Below are 22,746 nucleotides of genomic sequence, written 5' to 3'. Positions count from 1 at the left end.
TTTGATTACACCGATATGCTAAATACAACGAGTTTCAACAGATGACAGGCAACTTTTGAAGGATAATATCCTTTTAGAAATGTCCCCGCTCAATTCTTGGAACTTCCAAAAAAATAATCGTCTGATATACAATTTTTTGCACATCACATATATCCATACTTTGAAGCTTGCATCTAGGCAAAATAAATAAATAAATGAAAATTAAGACATAGAGAAAATAAATGGCTTTCTGAATTTTGGGTATTTAATTGGACAGTGAAAAAATTAAGACAGAGAGAAAATAAATGTTCAAACTAATCAGATGTTTTTTTTTTTTTTTTTGGATAAGTTATGTAACTAGGCTGGTTTTAGAATACCATTATTTTAGCTCGGAATACGGGTCCTTTCAATATATAATATCTGACCCAATATGTTTTAGGGCTGCAAATGGATCAGATCCAATTAGATATAGGCAATGTTTAAATTTGATTTGTTTATATTCTAATTGGAATCAGATCATATCCATCAGATATCTAATTGATTCAAATTAAGTTTGTATTATAGTCGAATCAGATATTAACTAGTATAAATAAATAGATTTAAAATAATCAAAATATTATATATTACTAATAAGATGAGCTAAAAATGATTCTAATATTATATTTTATAAGCAAAATGAATTGGAAATTATTTATATAAAACTTGAACCTATTGACAATTTAGTGAAAATATAACATTAAGACCAACTTCAATTATAAAAATAATATAATTTTTTAAATATATGTGAGTATATATATATATATATATATATTTAAATCTAATTGAATCAGCTAGATTATATCAAATCGGATAGAGATAGATGCATATTTGACCCAATTATAAATGGATCGACTTCGGATCACCATAATATGATTGAATTCGAATTCGGATAATCTGATACTATTTGCAGCCCTGATATTCCCTTGATTGAAATTCTAGCAAATCGAATACAAACTCACAACTTCTTCTCCTCCTCCCTGCCCCTCTCTTCTCCAACTACAAAATCCCCTATCCCCTTTAATCTCTTTCATATGTAGCAAAAGGTCAAAGGAATAAAATCTCTGAAGATTTTTCGGTAAAAAAGAATATCTAGATGTATACAGCTTTTAAATGTTCGCTATTCTATCTCATTTTCTGACATGTGATTGATTGGCATGACAAATGTGATCATCATAAACCAATCTGTCGGATTCCCGTAAGCAAGCGTTGATTTAGTGCCCACACCTCCTGTCGTTTTTGCTGTAGTTGATAATAACAATTCAAATAATACCAAACAAATGAAAGATAAAATAAAATGGTACACACAAATAAAAGATACAATGGCATTGTTCCTCTTGTAATACATCAACCACTACACTTCTAGGACATGACATGCCATCATCTCATATGGGTCCCACATGATATAAAACTTTTAAAAAATAAATTAAATTAAAATAACTATAATACAGGCATACATTATCGGTGTCCAAAGCAAGCAACATGTGGCATAAGTGGATTGGACACGTAGCAAACATTCCACCCATGCCATCATCTCATATTGTATTGTATTTGTATCTCAAATGTATTGGTTCATATGGATCGATACAATTCAACCTATAAATCTATAAATGAAAATGTAGCATTTTTTTTATGAGGGTTAAATCCTCCCGCATTTTGGAAACCTATGTTTTACTTAGGTGCTGTTTGGAATTAATGAAGTGTTTTTTTTTTTTTTTTGAGAAAATAGTGTTGCATTGACGTGCCTTTTTCTCAGAAAATATTTTTTTTAAGTATCATTGTTGTTTCTGCTATATAGGTGTTTTTTAATGCCATGTTTCTCAGACCACGCCTCTCTTCATTTCCAATGTGGTCTGAGAAAATGTTTTTCAGAAAAAGCACAACCAAACAACAGGCATCATCTGAAAAACTAATTAAAGATATGGTGCTGATGTGGCATGTTTTTCAAAGAATCGATATGAATTCCAAACACTGGCTCAAATGCTGCATTTTGAGTTCAGGACTCACAAAGAGATAACAAATTCTATTTTTTTCTTTATTTTATAATTGTGCATATCAAAATCAGTATGATCAAATGGTTTTTTAAACTATATAATTTGAATGTTAGTTTTAGAGCTTATTGTTGGCCAACTTAGCTTGGATGGTAGGACTCATATATTGGTTTTATCAACACAGTCAGGGGGAGTTCACGTAAAGCTTGAGCCCATTTGATTTTTTTGAAGTGTGGACAAGTTGCAAGTATATGTCACTGAAATTTAATTAACTATAGTGAAAATTGTAGATTAGCACCTTGTAATTTGGGCTTAGTCTCACATTGATCCTTGAATTTTAAAACATGCTAATCTAGTATCTAAACTTTCAAAACATACTAATTTAGTACCTGTTGTTAACCATCCGTTAAGTGGCATGTAAAAAGACATAAATACCCTTCGAATGCCATCTATTTTTTTTTATTAATCAATTCTTTGCATTGGTTCTAATATGTAGAAGATGACACCTGAAAAGGAAATATCACTAGAAAATTATCTGGAGAACATCATACTCAATTTATTTGTCAAAAACTGATTTGACAGAGAAAAGTAATTTGTTAAAAACCGATATGATAGATCAATATTGCTTTGGTTTAATATTGATTCTTGAGGAAGAAGATGATGAACAATGCCTTATTTCGAAAGATAATTTTAATATTTTCAAAAGTTTTAAGTCGCACATGTCATCATGTGATGGAGATAACTAATGGACTACTAACAACAATGACTAATTTGGCATGTTTTAAAGTTCAGGGACCCCAAAGTGAGACTAAACCCAAAGTATAAGGTACTAATATGTAATTTTCCCTTAATTATAATAGGAATGACAAAGATCAAACACTAGAATATTAGGTCAAACAACAGACACTGATACCATGTCAAAAAACCATTAAAAAGCTTAACCTGTTAGGTGAGGCCCCTGAATAAATTTTTATTCTTTAACATGTCCTCTGACACAAAAGCCCATTGGATATGAATTAAAAAACAAATCTAGGTTGGTTAATCTCAAACCATTTTACACTTTAATGGTTGATGTTAAGTGGGCTCTACCAGTTCCAATAGATAAGAATTGATATGAATCAAAAACAATGAAGCCTTGTTTGGTTCACAGGAAAAAGGGTTTAAAACCGGAATTAAAATTGGGATATTTTGATTCCAACTATTTGGTTGGGTGGAATCGAAATTTCATTCCCATTTTTTCTGGAATGGCATTCTCTCATTTAAGAGAATAGCCATTCCTTATCCTCCCTTAGAAATAAAATTTCATTTCTACTGATTTTAATTTTTATTCCCATTTCTATCTAAACCAAAGAGGCTATAAGGTAATGAATCATTCCAAATCTGATTCCAACCGCAAATCAAACGGACCCTGAAATTTTCATAATGTAATGTTGATGTAGGTAAAACGTATTATATTCTTTTTCGCCCAAAATATAAACTGCTATTTGCAACATTATTATAAGAAAATCATTTGCATTGATAAAAAAGAAACTACTAAATTACTTGTAAGGAAAGCAAGCAAAGAAGAACCATCGTTGAAAAAAATAAAAATAAAAAATACAATTGTCTGTGGTCGTTGCACACTTGCACTTCAAAAATACAATTGTTTATATAAAATAGTGAAAACATCAATTTTATAAGCCCTATCCCCTACAGTGTAGAGTAGGTGTAGGTTGCTAATGGTTGCAACTTGCAAATGCCTGTCTAAGCTTTTTTTTTTTTTTGTTCCCTTTCCGTTTCCGGTAAACTGTATTGGCATCAATGCCACCCGAGATAATGATTAATGAATATTCGGAATGTTCACTCCATCTGATATGAATTAACTATTTTTTTTTGGAAAATTACATTGTACCACAGAGCAGAATTTTGAATTCTACTGCAATCTTATATAATTCAAAATAATAAATATTTTACCTTAAAATACAAATACCCGCCTATGTGTTGGTATTAATTCTGAGCCGGCACCTATCTCAACTGTACTGTGGGGATAAAAATTCATAGGGTGTGCTGAATAGTCATTCTTCCTTTCTTTTGGTATATAACAGGGTAGATAGTACCTACTTAACTCTAAGCTTTCCCTAATAGCCTTTTTAAGCTCGAACAATTATTTTTAGGAGAATATATGATTGATCACCAATCCAATGGAATTCATCAAAATTTACGAGGTGTTTTGATTGGTCATAACTCTTTCGGTGACATATATTTCTGGTATCATAGATTATAAAAGGGTTCGACTATAATAGTAGAAAAACATGATATCAGTAAAACTTGCAACCAATCAACCAGTGCCTACGAGAGGTGACCAATCTGGTGGTAGGGGTGAACATTATTAAAATATACACTAATATATATACATACATGCATACATACATATATATATATAGTGTCGAAATTCGGTTTTAACTGAAAACCGAATTGAAAATTTCGGTTTTAGTTATTTTGGTTTTGGTTTTTCAATATTTCGGTTTTGGTTTCAGTTTTTCATTTAATGTTTCAGTTTATTCGATTCGGTGTTTAACCGAATAAGCCATTTGCTCACCCCTATCCATTAGTATTTATCAAAATTTACACGGGATGCTTTGATTGGTCAAAGCTCATTTGATACCATGTCTTTCCTTTTTTTTTGTATTGAACCACTCACCTTATGCCCCTATATCCGTAAATCAATTTTTCTTAGCATAGTACAACACTTTTTTCAGCAACTATTTAATAACCCTTCTTCAAATGGTGGTAGAAGCCAATAGCGGGGCTTGAAACCACATCTATTTTGGGCCTAATTTACATACCAACTGAGCCGCTACTTAATTGGTCATGTCTTTTCTTCGGTATAATAGATTTTTACTATTAATGCAACAAGAATTATGTGTGAAAGAAGAATGCAAACTCCTTTTGACCTCCAAACTGGCTTGCTACATTCAAGATTCTTAGATTCTTAAAATTCACTAATTCTTATTCATTAGCAAACCAATTCTTTTTATTGAGGGATTTTGACATTATATTTACAAAAAATTTGATCAAAATCCACCTAAATAAATTTGGGAGAATGACAGTTCAGCACAGGGTCAGAATTTTTAGGCCTAAAGTACAGTTAGGATAGCTATCAACTCAGAATTGATGCCAATTCATGGATGAGCATTGACGTATAGAATAGAGGTATTTGACATTTTGAATGTTTACAGGTCTGCAGTGGAATTCAAAAATCTGCATTAAGTCTGCCTGTACATTTCCCAAAAAATTTTTATTCAATCTAACCACTCACAACAATTCAAAATTTATAACATTTCCACCTAACACATCACATCCCTTCTTTAATTGGTATCAATACAATACCACAATTTCAATATTCTCAACAAGAAAGTAAAAATTTATGAGATAGGGTAGGGTAAATAAAGTTTTCCGTTATTTGATGTGATAGAATTAGGCAAATTAAGTCGTTTGGCTAGTTGTAATGAATACTTGGGATTGAACCCAGGTTGGGAGATGTTTATGGGCATGGCATTTTGTAAAAGGCATGTGCGCTCCAAAAGGACTGTTCTTATTATACTATACTATACTTAAAAATTACAACCACTGTATATATATGACCATTGTATTTGCCATTGTAAAAGGGTCACGGTCTCAAACTATATATGACCATACGATTAGAATCATCTGATCTATTAACGACCATAAATCAGATTACTATTGGGATTCATACTGACATTGAATCTCTGAATACACACCTCTGGCTCTGACAAGGGGGAAATTAACGAGGCGTTCTGTATATACATTGTTATGTTTGTGTTATAGCTGTTTGCAAAACACACCATCACGTACGTCTGAACATTCTTTTATTTATATTTAAGTCATTTTCACCAAAAAACCAGTAATCTATTGGTTTCAAAACTCAAAAATATCATACCTATATTTCTTGTATTTTCAACTGTAAGCTTTATTTAACAATCAATCCGGTAGATTTCACTCAAAAACCAAATACATCTTAAATCCCAACCTTTTGAAGTACAAGTCATCACAGTAGGGCTTTCGAAATACATAATAATGAACGCATATATGGTTTAGCTTATGTTGAGTTCGACTGGGCTCTAACTATCTGATGTCCTTAGCCCAACCAAAGTTGAGGCCAAATGTGCCAAACCCATGTTTTCATAGGGCAGGGCTGGAAATGGATCGTAACTGTATTGAATATACCTACATCTAAATTTGATATATTATATTTAGATTCAAAATATTGTGTACTGTCGACAATAAAATGAACTAAGAACTGACTTTGATAATAGCTTCTGTCAAAAATCAAAATGCATTGGCCAAGGTAATAACTTCTGGACAGACTCTTGTAAAGTCAATCGCACTGGAATCTGGTCAAGCATTTTCAATTGGGTAGTAGGTAACATGGTTGGAGAATTAACACCCTCTCTGACCCTTGGTAGCCTGGGGGTTGAAGTTTCCTCTGTCTTTTTACTCTTTGCGGGCGTTTGTTTTTTGGATTTTGAGAGGGGGAGTGTTGGTCAATAAGATTTTGGTTTTCACTGGCCTATAATCTCTTGTTTCTTTTTCAGATTTATGTGGGGATTAAGGAAAGTTTATTTTCCTGAGTATCCTTAGATGGATAAATATGGGGAAAGTTGCCAATACTTGAATAGAACAAGAATGCCTTTTTTAGTAATGGATTTTTATGACTAAAATGGTCATTGCCTTATAAACATGAGAAATAAAAGAACATGCGTAAATACACTTACCCGAGTAAGTGTTTCCCAGGAAAAACTTACCCAGATAACTATATTTATCCGGGTAAGTAACTTGCTGAAAAACAAATGAGACCTTTAGCTCATTCATCAGTTCAGACTGTCCAAATCTCAAGGTGGCCTACTTTATCAATCCATCCATAAATTCATGGGTTGACTGAATTCTTTGATGCTCAGTCATGCAGTAAAGTCGAATCCACTCCACTTCCTAATCAGTAATCACTCCCCTGAGATAGATGAATTTCTGGTTTGGACTAAGACCCTGCTTCAGCTTAATTACCTCACGCTCACTGCAGTCTGCAGAGTGCAGACAGCCAGACACCCCCTAGCTCTTCTTTGTCAAGCCAATTGGCTTGGCCATTGACTCTGACGTGGAAGAAGTTCATTGTTTCCTTTGGTGTTGTTTGTCTCACGCATTGCTTTTGCTACTGCCGAGGGAGCTAGCTCCACAAGCATTACTCCCATATTCATCCATCTTGCTGTCTCTGTGGTGCTGCTTCAGAGGACAGTGATCAATTTGCCTATTTTAATATCTGATTATGATCCAAATGATAAGATCCATTTTTTTAAAATTTGGATATAAATGATTCAAATTTGGATTTTGCATGATTCGATCCATTTGCAGTCCTAATTTGCAACAACTCTAAACTCTTGTCTTCTTTTTTTGTTTTCCTACCTGTCCCTTACTAAGTTGTAAAATGATCCCCAAAAGGAAATTAGATAAGTAACAGGTATGAGAGAAAAGTGGCGCGTAACAGAAGAGAAAAATATTTCCAAAAATCATTGATGAATCAGTCAGTCAGGTAAGCATGGAGAATTGTCGAAACCTCCTCCTCTGAAGTTTCTGACAGTTGGTGAAACCTTTCCTGCAACTTTCTGACACTGTTGCATCTACACCCCTTACATTAAAAAGGTAATAAAATACACTGATTTTATGTTCTTAACTTTTCTAAATGCCAAATTTGCCTTTATAAATGGTCCCAAGACCCTTGTGCACTAATGAAGTTTCACAGTGCTGGAACACTACTGTTCACACAGGAGTTTTTTTGGCAATTATTAATGGAATTGCAAGTATGAATCTAGAACATCACTGTTCATAGTCTTAACGTGGTTGGTTGGTTTATAGCAATCAAGTGCACCCCAACCCAGGTGGCAAAGGGTAATTTGTGTGTTGATGCAATGGTGACATCGATCAGGGATTCAAGATCCAAACATAAAATTGTAAACATCAAATCTTCTTTCCACTCTTTCCTATCAAAGTGAGCTACATTAAACTTCAAAAACCCCTGCTGCTATACCTAAACTACACCCATCACCCACTTGAAAGGGTCGTCACCCACCAACTATCGTATTGAACACTTCAAAAAGAAGAAGAAAGGACCATGAACCACACTTTCAGCACATCATAAGAGAGAATTTATTCATCATCAGAAGAAGAATATATAAAACCTGTAAATTCAAAGGATTCTATCAACCAAACAGAACTCTTACTAGTAACAGCACACTCACTACCCAAATTGTTCAAAATCTCATGGGAGGAACTACAAGTATAGATAGAGTTTTATTGATCAAAATACTTCACCGCACGTCCTATAATCCATAGTTGCAGCTTCAGACTTCAGGCTTCAAAATCAAATGTCTCTTACTCCATATATAACTAAGAAGATGTGAAGATCTTTAGACTTCAAAGATCAAACAATGCAATACCCCTTCCACTTGAATGGTCAAACCAATGACCCATCACCCATAGGCAAAAATGATTCAACCTTCAAATCGATTTTTTAAAATATTAAAAAAATAAACAAGCCTTGTGTCTAACTTGCGCTGGTGGCACTGGTAGTCTAGCTTTGTCATTGGTTTGAATTGGAACCCACCATTGTCATGGTCTTCATCCTCCATAAGCATGCTGCGTCGTATGGGAGTTTCATGTGGCCCCAAATCCAAACTTTATATGCTGAATCATTAATGCCACCAGCGTTGAGGGGCAAATTTGACATTTAAAAGTGTGAAGAACTTGACATCAGCGTTTCCTTGGCAGTCCCGATCAGGTAGGTACAAAGTTGTAAGCAACTTCAATGATCATTTAGAAAATTTTTTGACACTTGTCCTTTGAAATACCCCCAGGCCCCACTCTGCTTTTGAAAAAATTAAAAACCAATTATGACAGTTGTCAGATTATTTATCAAATTCTCATTAAATGTACTTACTATATTGTGCCTACTAAATTTGATCCCTTTCCTTTTCTAGAAGCGTAGATGCAGCAGTATCATGAACTTGGGGACTGCCATTAACAAATGGAAGGTTTCAGCAATTTACCCTGGTGATAGTATCCTAATATTTGTTCTGGCAATCACCTAATAGATCGTTGGGTTTCGTCTTATAAGGAGGATTGTAAGGTTAGTACTAAATAGGCAATCGCCTTATTGATCAACCTTAAAATATTTCAGATAGAAACAGCAATTGTGCCAAACATAACCCAAGGTATGTCTAAAATGAAATTTCTTTTCAATGACAGCACGCTTTAATTGGGATCTTTGTGGAGGAGAGCTTCACCTTGTGCAGATGCAACATGCAAGGTTTGATTTGCTGCAGGAGGCCTACCTTTGTCTTGTTACAGTTTGAGGAGTATGAAATGCTTTAGGGGATTATGCCTTAGGCAGGAAGTGGGAGTGTTACCAAAACTCAAGTAGCAAAACCCAATCAATCAAAGCATAACAGTACAAACATCAGGTCTTTTTATTGATCAAAGTGTCCCCAATGTACTCTCCCTTTGACGGCTACGAGTTCCAACCTTTGTTCATGGCTCTCCACGCAAACCCTTCCGGTAGCTTCTTGCCTTCTTTAAAGCAGTTGAACCAAGTTAAGCCCTACAAACATGCCACTTAAAAAGACTGTAAAAAGCGAGGAACAAAATCATCAGGGCAAAAAATAAAAAGGGGAGTAGCAACGAGTGAGGTGGGGTTCTGACTTCTGAGATCTTATCAAATCGCCATCTCTTCTTCACATTTTTAAAGTTCAAAACCTACCGCTAGTCGGTAGTTATATTCCATTATTCAAAAATAAATTTTCCAAACTTGTAAAGCTAACAATATTCAATTCTTCATCAATGGCAACAGTCAAGTGGGCCCAGTAACTAACCATCGGGTAAAATTCATTAAAAATGAGTCACAGATGCTCTTTCACCAATAAATGACCACGTTCCCCATTTTCATGGAAGACCACCCACATCGGTGTAAGCGGTGGTAAGCCCAAGCGTAATTGAGCAATTTCATATATAGTGTAGGGTAAAATACAAAAATCTCTCTGATAATCATAAAAGCCTCCCTTATAATCTCATTTTAACAAAAACTTTTCCTTTATTTTTGAAAAAATCAACAAATATCTCCGTTCCGTCAATGACCAACACGAAAAACGTTAAAGAGATGATTTTTTTTTTAAAATACCTATTTTACACTTTTACAGATTAATGTGCATTTATTTTTACTAAAATAGCATTGTCGCAGCTTAAACACTATTCATCTTCTTCCTTATGACACTTAGTGGCAGAATAGCGGTGCACTCCATAATCCGCTTGAGAAATCTATAGGTTCTCACAGAAAAGTAGCAGAAAAGGTCATCCCTTCCTCTTTAAAACCTTTGGAGACCCTTCTTGTCAAACCAGAGTTTCCTCCCTCCCTGTGTTTCTCTTTATCTCTTCTCTCTCTGTTTTGCTTTTCAGAGATGGCGATGATGAAGAGCTTCAGCGGATCTGCAGTCCTTGGTTCCCTGCTTGAACTTTCTCTTGTTCCAGCTCTAACAGTGCTTGGCTTTTATCTCTTCACCTGAACGTTCTCTTGTGCCGAATCCGTCGGCTGATAGAAGCCAAGACCCCACCTACTCGCTGTCAGTAAAGAGTGGGGTGGTAGGATTTTTGAAAGATCCGACAGGTGCCAAGCCTACAACAAAAGTTCTGCTAGAATTATGCCTGACAGAATGCAATGGCAACATGGTCGTGGAGGCAGGAGCGATTGCAGAGGTGGTGGAGACAGTGGCGGAGCTAGAAGGATCAGCGACAGAGATGGTAACGAGATCGGCATCAGAGGCGGGAGCAGTTGCAAAGGTGGTGGAGACAGTGGTGGAGCTAGAAGGATCGGCGGCAGAGGCGGGAGCGGTTGTAGAGCTGGTGGAGACAGTGGCAGAGCTAGAAGGATCGACGACAGAGGCGGGAGCAGTTGCAGAGGTGGTGAAGACAATGGTGGAGATAGAAGGATTGGCGACAGAGATGTAACGAGATCGGCACAGAGGCGAGAGTGGTTGTAGAGATAGTTACAAAGATGGCAGGAAGAGGGAAAGAGCATGGGAAGTGATTTTTAGAGGGGGTGGCTCGGCCGGAGGAGGTTGGTTGAGCAGTGGTGCTAGCACTTCAAGAGAATGGACGACTGGATTTGACGGAGGACGGGCACTGATGAATGTTGATGGACTTTTGCTTCTTTTGGCATAAGCAGACCACAGACGTAGAGTAGAGAGAGAGAGAGAGAGAGAGATAGAGAGAGAGAGGGAGTGGTCCAAGTGGAGAGAAGAAAAAGAAAAGAAAACCCCACATTTTTTTGGGTAAAATACAAAAATAGATGCACATTAATTCATAAAAGGGTAAAATAGGTATTTTGAAAAATGTTTATCTCTTTAACGTTTTCCGTTTTGGTTATTGACGGAAGGGAGGTATTTGTTGAATTTTTCAAAAACAAAGGGGAGGTTTTGGCTAAAATGAAACTATAGGGAAGATTTTTATGATTTTAAGAAACTTTAGGGGAGGTTTTTGTATTTTACCGTAAGTGTAAAGTGAAGGATGAAATTAGCTAATTGAGTAATTTCATATACAGTGTAAATCTTTATGAAATTAATAAATGATGGATACTTGTTTCAACCTGTCTCACTGTCGATTGAATAATTATTAATAAGCATCCAAACATCCGCGTCTCTAATCTGTATACACAAGGGCATAGTACAAACTACAAAATCACCAGTAACACCACTTTACACAGAACGGGGCATAGCACGCCCCACAAGTTTCAGCCTTACAGGGTACTCTTTAAGCTCAAACTTTATAGCAGTTCAATAGGAATACATCGCTGTTTTATTGATATGCGTGACTGCCAATATGCGAACTTGAACTACCCCATGTTGCATACATGCTTTTTTTCGTGCCATGTAGTGGATGCTGCCACACGCAATGGCATCGGCATGCCATTCTCCCAATAATCTCCCCTGAAAACAACAAAGAATACATGCAATTCTAATATTCTTAGTAGCAGAACAGCCAACAAGAGCACTTGGGGCGAGGGCCAACCAAATCTTGTTATTAACATTTTGAAGTTTCTATTAATATTATAACCAAGGCGGTTTAATAAAATCAAGAGCCTTCACTGGTTTTCCAGTCAAACAGGATGGTCAGCCAGTTTTAAATGGTTTTTCATGAATTACAGTTTTGAATGTATGACCAAACTGGTCAAAGGGCCATGTCACAGTTTAACCGGTTCGACCGGCTTGTCCGATCTGGTTTTCTAAACAATGGTTAATCTATTTGGGAGGGGGGAGGGGTGTGGCAAGGTTTGAGATTTGATCAGTTGGTTAGTCTGCAGCAATGAGACCTAAAGTCAATGAGTTTATAGGTTCAAATCCCATTATCCACTAAAAATAGGTGACTAATAATAACAGTCGCAATGCTAGAAATGAAAAATGAGTAAGCATCTGAATTAGGCAGTTCAGGTAGCTGAGTTCAAATACTTACCAGGAGTGGGTTCTAACATACAGTCTCTTGTGACACCCTGAAGTGAGCCTCCTTAACTTGTCTCATTCTTCTGAAAAGGGATAATAACCAAAAACAAAAACAGGGGAAAGAGTTAAATCTGTCTCCTGATCACCTGTAATTAATCATACAAAAACAGGGGAAAAGGGCAGCCCAGTGCACAAGGCTCCCACCAATTTGGGGTCTGGGGAGGGACAGATGTATGCAGTATTATCCTTGCACATACAGAGACTGCTTCTAAGATTTGAACCCTGGTCACCCAGGTCACAATGGAGCAACCCAACCATTGTGCCAAGGCCCACCCTCATTGGATTCTTGCAGCAAAGAATCCAATCCAGTTGGATATTTCATATCATTGAATCACTACGTTTGTTGTTATTGGACCATTTGGTATATTGTTTATGAGAAACCAAAATGATTTTGTACTAAGATGGTTATGATCACCATTCAGATTAATATTTGCCAGTAAAATATAAATAAGACTATTAAGTGGTGAGAACCAATTCTTCTGTATGTGGACCACATCTAGGGAATAAGTACTCTGTACTCTGAACAAGATTTCAAGATGCGTTTTCTAGGAAAATACATCATACCAAATGTCTATTATGCTTTGCATGGACCTATTATTGGGCTCAGCCTTTAAGAATGCACCAACCTTTGATTGCAGGATCTTTTGACTGTCACTGAAGTACTGGTTTGGATGGTTGATCCCAGCATCACAGGAGGAGCCATGGATAGCTTCAAATGTCAAGGTGCAAGCCAACTGCAAATATTTTGTTTTGTAATTAATGCATAAATAAAGATTTTTTTTGCAAGTATTAGAGGCTATAGAAATCTTAGAACCTGATAATGCCTGTTCCGGACTTTGTCCATCACTTCCTCTGCAGTACGACCACTTACTCCCATTTTCCCAAGAGCAGTCCTCAAGTTCTCCTCACTTTTAAATTAAGAAGTCCATAAAATAAACTAACAAGTTAGAAGTGCATAAATGTACCACTATGTTTATTAGACCACCAACTAACAATGGATTTACATCTTAATTGATTATCATCAGAATGCTACTACTCTTGAAAAATAGAATAGTAAGCTAGGTGCCTCAAATAAGTAAATCCCCATTACCACTCAAGACAGGACTCAGCAACCTGATAAATGTGCCGGATATCATTGCTTTCTAAAAGAAGCAAAGCTCCTTGGGTATTATCTATTTATCATTTTGCAGTCATATCACTGTGAATAGGTGTACAAAGAGATTTTTGACCTGAAGTGTCGATAGGGGCAGCCATGGTGATCCCCTACGCCTGGTGTTGATGAGATGATTTTTTGACAAGAATAAGGAGTGTAATCCTGCAACATTGACCAAGTTTAACCTTTTAAATATAATACCGGACGATTCAGTTAAAGGGGCGGGCGGCAGATAATGTCTTACTGTTCTCTTTCCTTCTTTCCCATAGTTGTGGCGTATGCTGTATGCATATTCCTTCTCAAATCTCTCAGCACCAACCTATAGTAGAGAAACGTTCATATCAAAGTTGGCTGCCATCTTGTTCTCATGCAGATGTACATGAGTGATGCATGTGTGCATGTGTGTTGGTCAAATGCACAACACACAGACTGCATGCATATTGATGCAGGTAACAAAAGTGTATGTTGGTCAAATGCACAGCAGTAGTTCCATGATAGAAAAGACCTAAGCCCTTTCCACCTTCCTAGATTTATGTTAGTCTAACCTAAGCCCATTACTACCTTCCTAGACCCACCGTCACAAGAAATAGATATTACAGTTGCTGAATCAATTTTTGTCCTACACAATGTTTTGAAAATCATATTTGTATTCTAAATCATAAGAGGGTTTGAATCAAATTGTATCATGAGTAGTATCATAAATCAAAAGATCATTTTTTCTGATTTTCTAAAAGTTGTTACAACTGTTAAGAAAATACTAGACTCCCAAAAATAGGAAAAATGACTTTACACCAACTTTCATCCTATAGGCATGATACGAGTAGGTAATAATGGCAACTATACCACTTGCATACAATAATTGATATTCAATATAAAGTATGGTCATATTTAACATTAATTATTTTAAGAACCATAATTGCTTAATTATTGAAAGCTAATACAGATTAGAGTCAAAGACAACCAAGACATGTACACAAAAACTGAATAATTCAAAATGCACAAAAGTACAGTACAGCCACAATTTTTTACAATTAAAAAAACTATATTCTAAACTGAGTTATCATGCATACATTTCAATTGTTTTAAATTTTAAGCAATGCAATTCATATAAAATGTGCATATTTTGCATACATTTCATGAAAAAGTTAAGTATAGAAAAACTTGATCAAAATGTACCTTCTGAGAAAACTCTGCTTTCCAGAAAGCAAGGGCATCATCCAATTTTAAGTCAACACCCTGGAAATACAAGGCACTAGAAAGCACTATGAATACATGCCCAACAAATAATACATGTGAATAAAGGATCTGTATGCAAAAGAAAATTGCCTTGAGGAAAAGACCCAATTGCATCCTTCCTCCGTGCTTTAAATGATGATCTTCTCTTAGCTGCATATGAATAGCAAGTTTTTTTAACTTACAAGATACAAAAATAGAAAGCAATATGACTTAAACCACAAATGCACTAGGAAAAGAAAAAGAAATAGAAAAGGAAAAAAGTAAAGGGCATATACAAACTAAACTCGCTATACCTTTGAATCCCAAGCTTCTTACCTTTTCAAACAGATGGCGCATACAAAGAGGAAAGGAACTATTAGCTATTTGATCAATATCCCTTATTGATATCTCTGCACATCCTTTTGGCTGCAAGGTAACATTAGTGATCAACAAACTTGAACTTCTTTGTCAGGGACCCCATAGTAACAAATGAACAGTGAACTAAAGTACCTGAGAATAGTCAGGACCTATGTAGCTTGTGCTTAGTGCTTCCACAATCTACAAGAGACAATATACTTGTCAAGCACTGTACTGAGTAAGTTAAATTCCTTTTTCATTTACAAGCTTCACAATATATGAGCTACAATGGAACTTAAATACATTTAATACTTACAGGAGCCAACCGATCCTTCTCCTGCTCTCTAATTGTAGATGTCCATTTTCTGCAAGAAAAGTTTTTAAATGTTAACCTCCTAAGGGATGTAAACTTCTATTTGTAATAAAATAGTAAGACAATGTCTACAAAGAAGTGATATTATTTGTTAGAATCATAAATGAGAATACTGCTGAGAATTGGACAAGGGGATGTACTAGTTCACGTGAGGTTTTGATTGGTTAAAGTATTTTAGGAACCATGTTAAATTGCCAAAGCTTTAAAAGACAGAACTTGGGAAAATGTTAAAATGGACTATAAGATTCTTTTTACATATTGAAACAAGAATATACTGGAACCAACAACTGGGCATCATGCCATTATGGTGGAAAACAAGGGGAATTTACAATGGCTGTACCAGGGATGATAGAAATTATCAAGATGGGTAGTCACTCACTGTATTTAGGGTAGCAGTCTTGTTGCTCTCTCATTCTTTCAACTTTTTTTGATAGATAACGCTTATTCTTTGAATGCCATCAATAAATACTTTGCATTTCATTAAATAAGATTCTTTAACAAACTAAAAGTTCTTGACTATACATTGTACTTCTATTTGATGGATATTAGTCATATAGGGGTCTAATAGCTTTCCCCATAATGAACATTCCAAGCAAATAACACAAGTTTGACTCCTTTGCCCATATCAATGGACCTATACATAGTTCCATAATACCCTTCAGACAGAAGCAGTTAACCATCTTTTAGATCTTCCAACTAAAAGATGGTGCAGTCACTGACTCTCAACCTTATCATGCATATGTCATTAGTTCACAACATTAATTAAATGTTCAAGCCCCAATAACATGAACTCGGGCCTGAGAATTAATGAAAATCACATGATCAGTGCAAAGCCAATTGAATTAATTATCTAAACAGCCAAGCATAAGCAAATAAACCATGGTAACAAATACAGGAAAACCAAAGCCTAATATTTGAGTTTGACGATAAAGGCCAATGGTGATTTTCAAATCAATTACTAACATAGAGAATAGAAGAGCAATCTGAAATACAATGGGATTTTTCATGATAATTTGAGCACTGTTATGCTTATCATTCAACAAAGGCATAGCATTTGTTACAAAAATGCCATTATGTGATAAAGGCATTTCCAATAAAATGGGGTTTGGTAATAAGAAAATTACATATGAAAGGGCAAAATGATCTTCCTACTACCTATCATATGGCAGCCAGAAATTTGGGGTTCAAAGCATTTGAAACCTGCAGACTGGGAAGCATAACTAGAAAGAATAGGAAGAACAAGGGATATGATAATGATAATAACCTGACTTAATAACTGACACTAGTTGCACTTTTATATTAGATATCATAAAACAAATTTCAAATCTGAAAAAAATGCAGCATCATAAATTTAAAACTTAACTAACAAACCATATGGCATCTTTGAGGAAATATTTTTCCACCAAATTATCAATTCTAATAATAGAAAATGGGAATACCAAGAGATGTAACAATAACCTGTTTGTCAGAACAAGAGCCTTTGATAAAAGACTACGGAATTGCGTGACAACAAGGGAAACCACCTACGAAGAACAAACATGTAAATATTATTGAGTAGATTTAGAGAGAAACTGAAGATACATGAATCTGCTAGTTGTAGGTAAAATCTAAAATGAAAGGACTAAACAAATAACAAAAATGAAGATTCACCTGATTCATAGCAACATATGCATAACCTTTAAGAATAAATACTCTTCGACCAGAAACAAGATCTGGGACCTCTTCAAATGGTACCTTCACATGTAACACTGACCAAAGATCAGTTAAATTGGATCAAGCAGTAACAAGATGGTGCATGCTTTTCCTAAGTACTGGAGGATGGGAGAGCTCACTCTCCCTGCCTCCGCACTATGTCCTCTTCACCAGAGAGATTTCCTACATTCATATCAACCACACCATAACCATCCAACTGAAGTACATTTTTTGGCCCTTTCTCACCCGGAATATTCTCCTTTTTATGGTTATCCAAGAATCCAAAAGAAAATAAAAGAATATGACACGTGATTGAGAAATCAAAAGAGCTTAATATAGAGTTAATTGCCACTTGCTTGGTCCTAAACCTGAAACCAAGGGAAAGACATTTGACTATTCCCCAAATTGTTGGCTTCTTTTCTAATCTTTTTTCCCTTAATTTGTTGTCTTGTTACTTGTGACTTGTAAGACATTTGACTATTCCCCATAGTTACCAGATGTGAAGTTGTGAACAAGCCAGTCTATTAGGTCAACTAATTTGGTTGATCTTTGACAAAGTAGATCTCCAAGGTAAAGACTAATCAAAAAGTGAAGTTAACCACCTTAAAAGCATGACACAATGTGGTGCAGGGAAGGGGATTGTTCTCCCCTAAAATAACCCAGTCATTTACAAAGATATCATTATAATTGCCATACTGCAGAATAGTTAAACAAAAGAAAACTAACCTTAAAGAATGTTGTATCAGCTGCAAAAGAAAAAAAATCATGTCAAATATTAGATATAATGATATATAGCAAAGCTCATAATCTTGCTTATACACAGTTTCATGAGCATGCTCCAACACGTCTCACACAAATAAAAGAGGGAAACTAAACAAAAAGTTCAAGAATTACTAATTCTTTGCCAATGACCTTGTTAAAATGCACCATATTTATAGCTTAACACAGAAGTAAAAAGGCCATCACCCAATGTTGGAACCAATTATCTGGGGTCTTGGTAGGGTTAAACTGGATGCGGTCCTAATCTTTGGCATTTTTTCACACAGAACTGCCTCAGACTCAAACCCGTGTTCTCACACTTGCCAGCCCAAGATTTTATCATTACACCAAGTAATGGCCCCTAACTTCCATAAAGGAGGCATGTGTAAAAATATCCATGAAACTAATAGAAAAAATAATAAATAATCTACGAAACCATAAAATAGGAAAGAAACAACTTCAAAATGAGACCTCTTGTAAGTGCATTGCATGATTACAAAGATGGCATATCATAAGGAGGAGAGAACAAATATGGTTGAGTTAATCATCTATCTAATAAATCTTACTAAATGTGAATGGCATGTAGAAAACTTATTAGACCATGACAGCAGGGAAAGAAGCTATGGAGAACTTCAGTTTTCTTTTGATTCCAACATGAATTCATTTATTCACAATTTTTGGATAAGTGAGGTATTGGTATTATTGAGTTTTCAAATTTACTTTCTACACTGTTGTCTTAGGATAGAATTAAAAGCAATTAGAAGTTGTTTTGGGTCAGTCTCTCCCTCCCTCCCCCTTCCCTCTTGTTTTGTAGGGGTGATCTTAGCCTAGCCCACAAAATTCTAAGATTGGGCCTAGGTTTTTAGGCCCCAAAGCCCGGCCCAAGCCCATGTAGGTCCAGGCCTAGGTTTACATTTGAGGTCTGGGGTGCAGACCAGGGCATGGGCTATGCCTCTTATAATAGGTGCTATGCCTGGCCTGACCCATGATCACCCCTACCTGTAAGGAAAGACTTGCAATCTTATGACTCTAAAAATGGAGATGTAATTGAAAAGAACTATGTTATTAAATATAACTTAGCTTAGTGAGTACTGGATGTAGGTAGGTATTCTCTCTCTCCCTAAATTAATTCTTCTTCTAAGCAATCTCTTTGCATTTTCTTCCAACAGCACAAGTTTTTTTCCTTCTTTTTAATCTCCCCTCATTCTTTGGTGGTTGATGACTTAATCTACTTCCTTCAGCTATACCATTCATCCTTGATCACCAAAGTCAGCTTTCTTCACCCTACAAAACACACCACCAGATATAAGAATTGTAGGACTTCTTACCTGTCCTACATAATGACCTATACAGTTTGATTTTAATAGATTTCTTAAGTCCAAAACTTCAACTTCATAGTTTACTAATTCACCATCTTTCATCAAGTTGATGATGAGGTTTGCCTCATTGTTTGGTGGTTCAGGATGCAAACTGCCCATAAATTTATTCATTGCCCAATTAATTGGAACTCAGCATTTTTTGGTAATATTTGGAACTCTAACTGAAACCAATCAAAGTACAGTTTCAAGTTTGCCAATTCACTTTTGGCACCAATTTTCTATGTCAAAACATGCACAAAGACCTTTATAGTGGTATGCTTGAAAGCTTTTGAAAGACAAGATAACACAGTTCAGATGTTATTTCAAAGAGTTGCAACCACAAAGAAAAGATGTAGAAGAATTCATTCCTAGTATTTCAGGAATAATATGATTCCTAGGAAACTATAAATTGGCTCTACAAGTTTTGTTTTTGTTTTTTTTTTTTTTTTATGTCAACTGTCACAGTTGTAATAGGTGAGAGATTTGGTGCATTTTAATTTTCAAATCCTACCCCTAATACAAGCATGATAGCAAGTGTCTTCATATCTAGAAGAGGAAATTATAGGGAATATGGTTTGCAATAGATGGCTATAAATTTGGAAAGAAGATTTTGGCTTTGGTTTTGATTTCTTGTGTTGCAAAACCCATAGAATAAAGAAGTGTGGTTCTTCTAGTTTCTTGTTAGTGCAAGTCCATGGGGGCTTTCAATCATAAAATTACAACTCCAATTCCTCTCCTCTTCTTCCTTCCTCTGTCTCTTGTTGGCAAGTAATGTTACATAATGGATTTATGGGACTTCTATGACCTACCCCTTTTTGTTATCTTCTAAAGAAGGCCATTACCCAATGCTGGTCTTGGATATCCGAAGTCTCAGGGGGGAAGACAACTTACATCACATACCTACTTCAGCATTTTCTTGCACTAGGTAGCTGCTCTCAGACTTGACTCTTGAGACTGTATTCTCATACTTGTCAATAAGAGATTTTACCATTGCACCAAGCAATTACCCTTCCATACTTTCTTGTTCTCTTATCAATTATCTATATTGCAGTTCTAATTTGTTGAATTCATATTTCAATCTAAATCAACAATCCATGGTAAGGTTCTGATTAAACTCATAAAAGATATCCTGACTTGAAGGTTATTATGCAACAGTGTAAGATTTTTGTGTAAAAGAAATAACCAAATGATGATTAAAGCCAAACATGATCTAATCAAACAGGCTGGATTTTTCCTTTTTCTGACAGGAATAAAATATTATTAAGAAAAACAAGAGAAAAAGGGGAAACTTGGCCCATGTACTTGTGTGTAGAGAGGAGACCAATCAAACAGATGAAATATTTCCAAAAAGATAAACAAGTAAGCTTCTCTCACCAGTGGGTAAAGGCTGACTGATGGAACGTGCAACTTGGCCCAATTTTTCCTTCACATTCTATACAGAATTGGAAAAAAGTTATTTAGAATTTAACACTCATCAACAGGCTTCAGAAAACTTATATATAGTATTCTTGACAGGACGAGTACTGATTTTATTCTAAAAAAAATAAATTAACTGATTTTGGGTGTCTTGGACTGGTCTTTGTGTAGTCTGAATACACGATTGTGTAGGTTTTATACTGCTGAAACTACCATCTATCCCTTCCAGCACCAATTGCTATCTCCAATATTTTCACTATCATACATAAGTTTTCAAGATCAAGCCAAATCGGTTGATAGAATTCTAATACCTCAAGTTCTGCATTGCTGACTGCTTTGTATGGAAGGTCAAATTCTCCCATGAGTGCCCTCTGCATGCTCAGACAGAAACACTTTAACTTTAATCCAAATAATTTGGATAACGATCCACTGTCATGTGGAAAGACAACATCATACCTGAGCATCTAGGCTTTCAAACCGAAATCGATAACGAAAAAGCATTGTCTCCATTGAAAGGAACCATTTTCTCAGCTCCTCCCTGTGTCCCAGATGGAGAAGGTAAGAGGGCGAAGGAAAAATTATAATAAGTTCAAAACAGAGAAAAAAAATCAGAGATCAATAAGCTTACGTTCTACAATACACGAGACGCAGTACAAAATGTGAGATTATATCCTTATTGATAACTTCTGATGCATTTTGGTGTCTCATGTTTGCCTTCCATAGATCTTTCACCTTGAACCACCAACAACGCCAAAATTCAATAACTAGGATACGCACCTAACAGGAAAAAGATTAAAGGGAAACCATATTGAGTCTAAAACAACAACTCACCAATTTCTCCATTTCCTCCGGTTTCTTTCCGCGCGATAAAGCATCGGAAATCCCCCTGAGAACTGTAGAAAACAATAAAAGTACTCAATTACCATAAGAAAACTTCAAGAACTTGAAATTACAAAAGAAATTGGATGTCTGAAGTCTAAACCCTAGGTCTTCATCCAAGAATTAGAATCTACTTAACTATAAAAGTAAGCTCCAAAATACCGCTACTAAATACCCCGAAAAAAGAAGTTAGTAAGGCTGATTTTGAACAGAAAACACGAACAAGATAGTAATGGACAGCGAACCGAGTATATACCTCGGAGACGGTCGATGGCAAAAAGCTCAAAATCTTCGAGCCTTACTTCGAGTGCAGGAGCGGATCGGTATAGAGGAAGAGTCGGAACGGCGTCCGCAGTGATTTTACTCTGCGATCGAACTATTTCCATTCTCTCTCTCTCTCTCTCTCTTCTCTCCCTCTCCTGTCCTACCTTAACATGCGGAGAAATCTATCTAATGAATATTGTGAATAAAAAACCAACACTAATGGCCGACTAAGGTACTTCATTCATAGTCTGCTCTGAAGCGGGAAAAAATGGCGGGAAACGCAGTCCTGCCGTCGGTTGATGGGTAGGACGGTTCGGGTTCGACCAGTGCCGAGTTGGCGATTTGGGAACGGTCTTGCTAAAGAATCGGCTTCAGTCAGTGCAAGGCCCGTTCGAACACCGTTAAACCCACTCCATTGTGGTTGCGGAACTCCTGCGGCTGCAAGAAAAAACTCTGCAGACACCCAATCCCAATCCAAGTATCTAAGCCGCACGCTGAGATCATTTCCCTAAAAATTTAACACGTGTACGGGAGATATTCGCGATGTGCGGTTGAATGCTGTGTACGCAGAGTTTTTGCTTTCAAAGGAGATCCCGTCGCGCAGGCGATCCGGGCTCGCCGAGTTTTGGAAATGAGAAAGCGGACTTGCTCCTAACTGACCGCGCCCGCCTCATACCAC

The 22,746-nt window shown here is 36.0% G+C and overlaps 1 protein-coding gene across 1 annotated transcript; it reads right to left on the bottom strand.

The window, feature by feature from the left end:
• Window positions 1-11,663: 11,663 nt before the first annotated feature.
• Window positions 11,664-22,547, bottom strand: EMB2813 (DNA primase, large subunit family). The gene is made up of 20 exons (XM_010252357.3): window positions 22,060-22,547; window positions 21,756-21,817; window positions 21,553-21,656; window positions 21,381-21,462; window positions 21,236-21,295; window positions 20,883-20,940; window positions 18,118-18,137; window positions 17,350-17,433; window positions 17,158-17,222; window positions 15,643-15,691; window positions 15,480-15,527; window positions 15,306-15,395; window positions 15,081-15,140; window positions 14,931-14,990; window positions 13,999-14,073; window positions 13,831-13,916; window positions 13,416-13,509; window positions 13,228-13,335; window positions 12,555-12,624; window positions 11,664-12,031 (listed from the first exon to the last, which is right to left on the bottom strand). Exons 1-19 carry the CDS (start codon window positions 22,187-22,189, stop codon window positions 12,607-12,609), a joined length of 1,353 nt encoding a protein of 450 aa, XP_010250659.1. The 5' UTR covers window positions 22,190-22,547; the 3' UTR covers window positions 11,664-12,031; window positions 12,555-12,606.
• Between the last annotated feature and the right edge of the window lie 199 nt (window positions 22,548-22,746).

This window comes from Nelumbo nucifera, chromosome 3 (assembly GCF_055504915.1).
Source record: "Nelumbo nucifera cultivar China Antique chromosome 3, China Antique-T2T, whole genome shotgun sequence".
NCBI lineage: Eukaryota > Viridiplantae > Streptophyta > Magnoliopsida > Proteales > Nelumbonaceae > Nelumbo > Nelumbo nucifera.
This window is presented reverse-complemented; position numbering and strand designations above follow the sequence as displayed.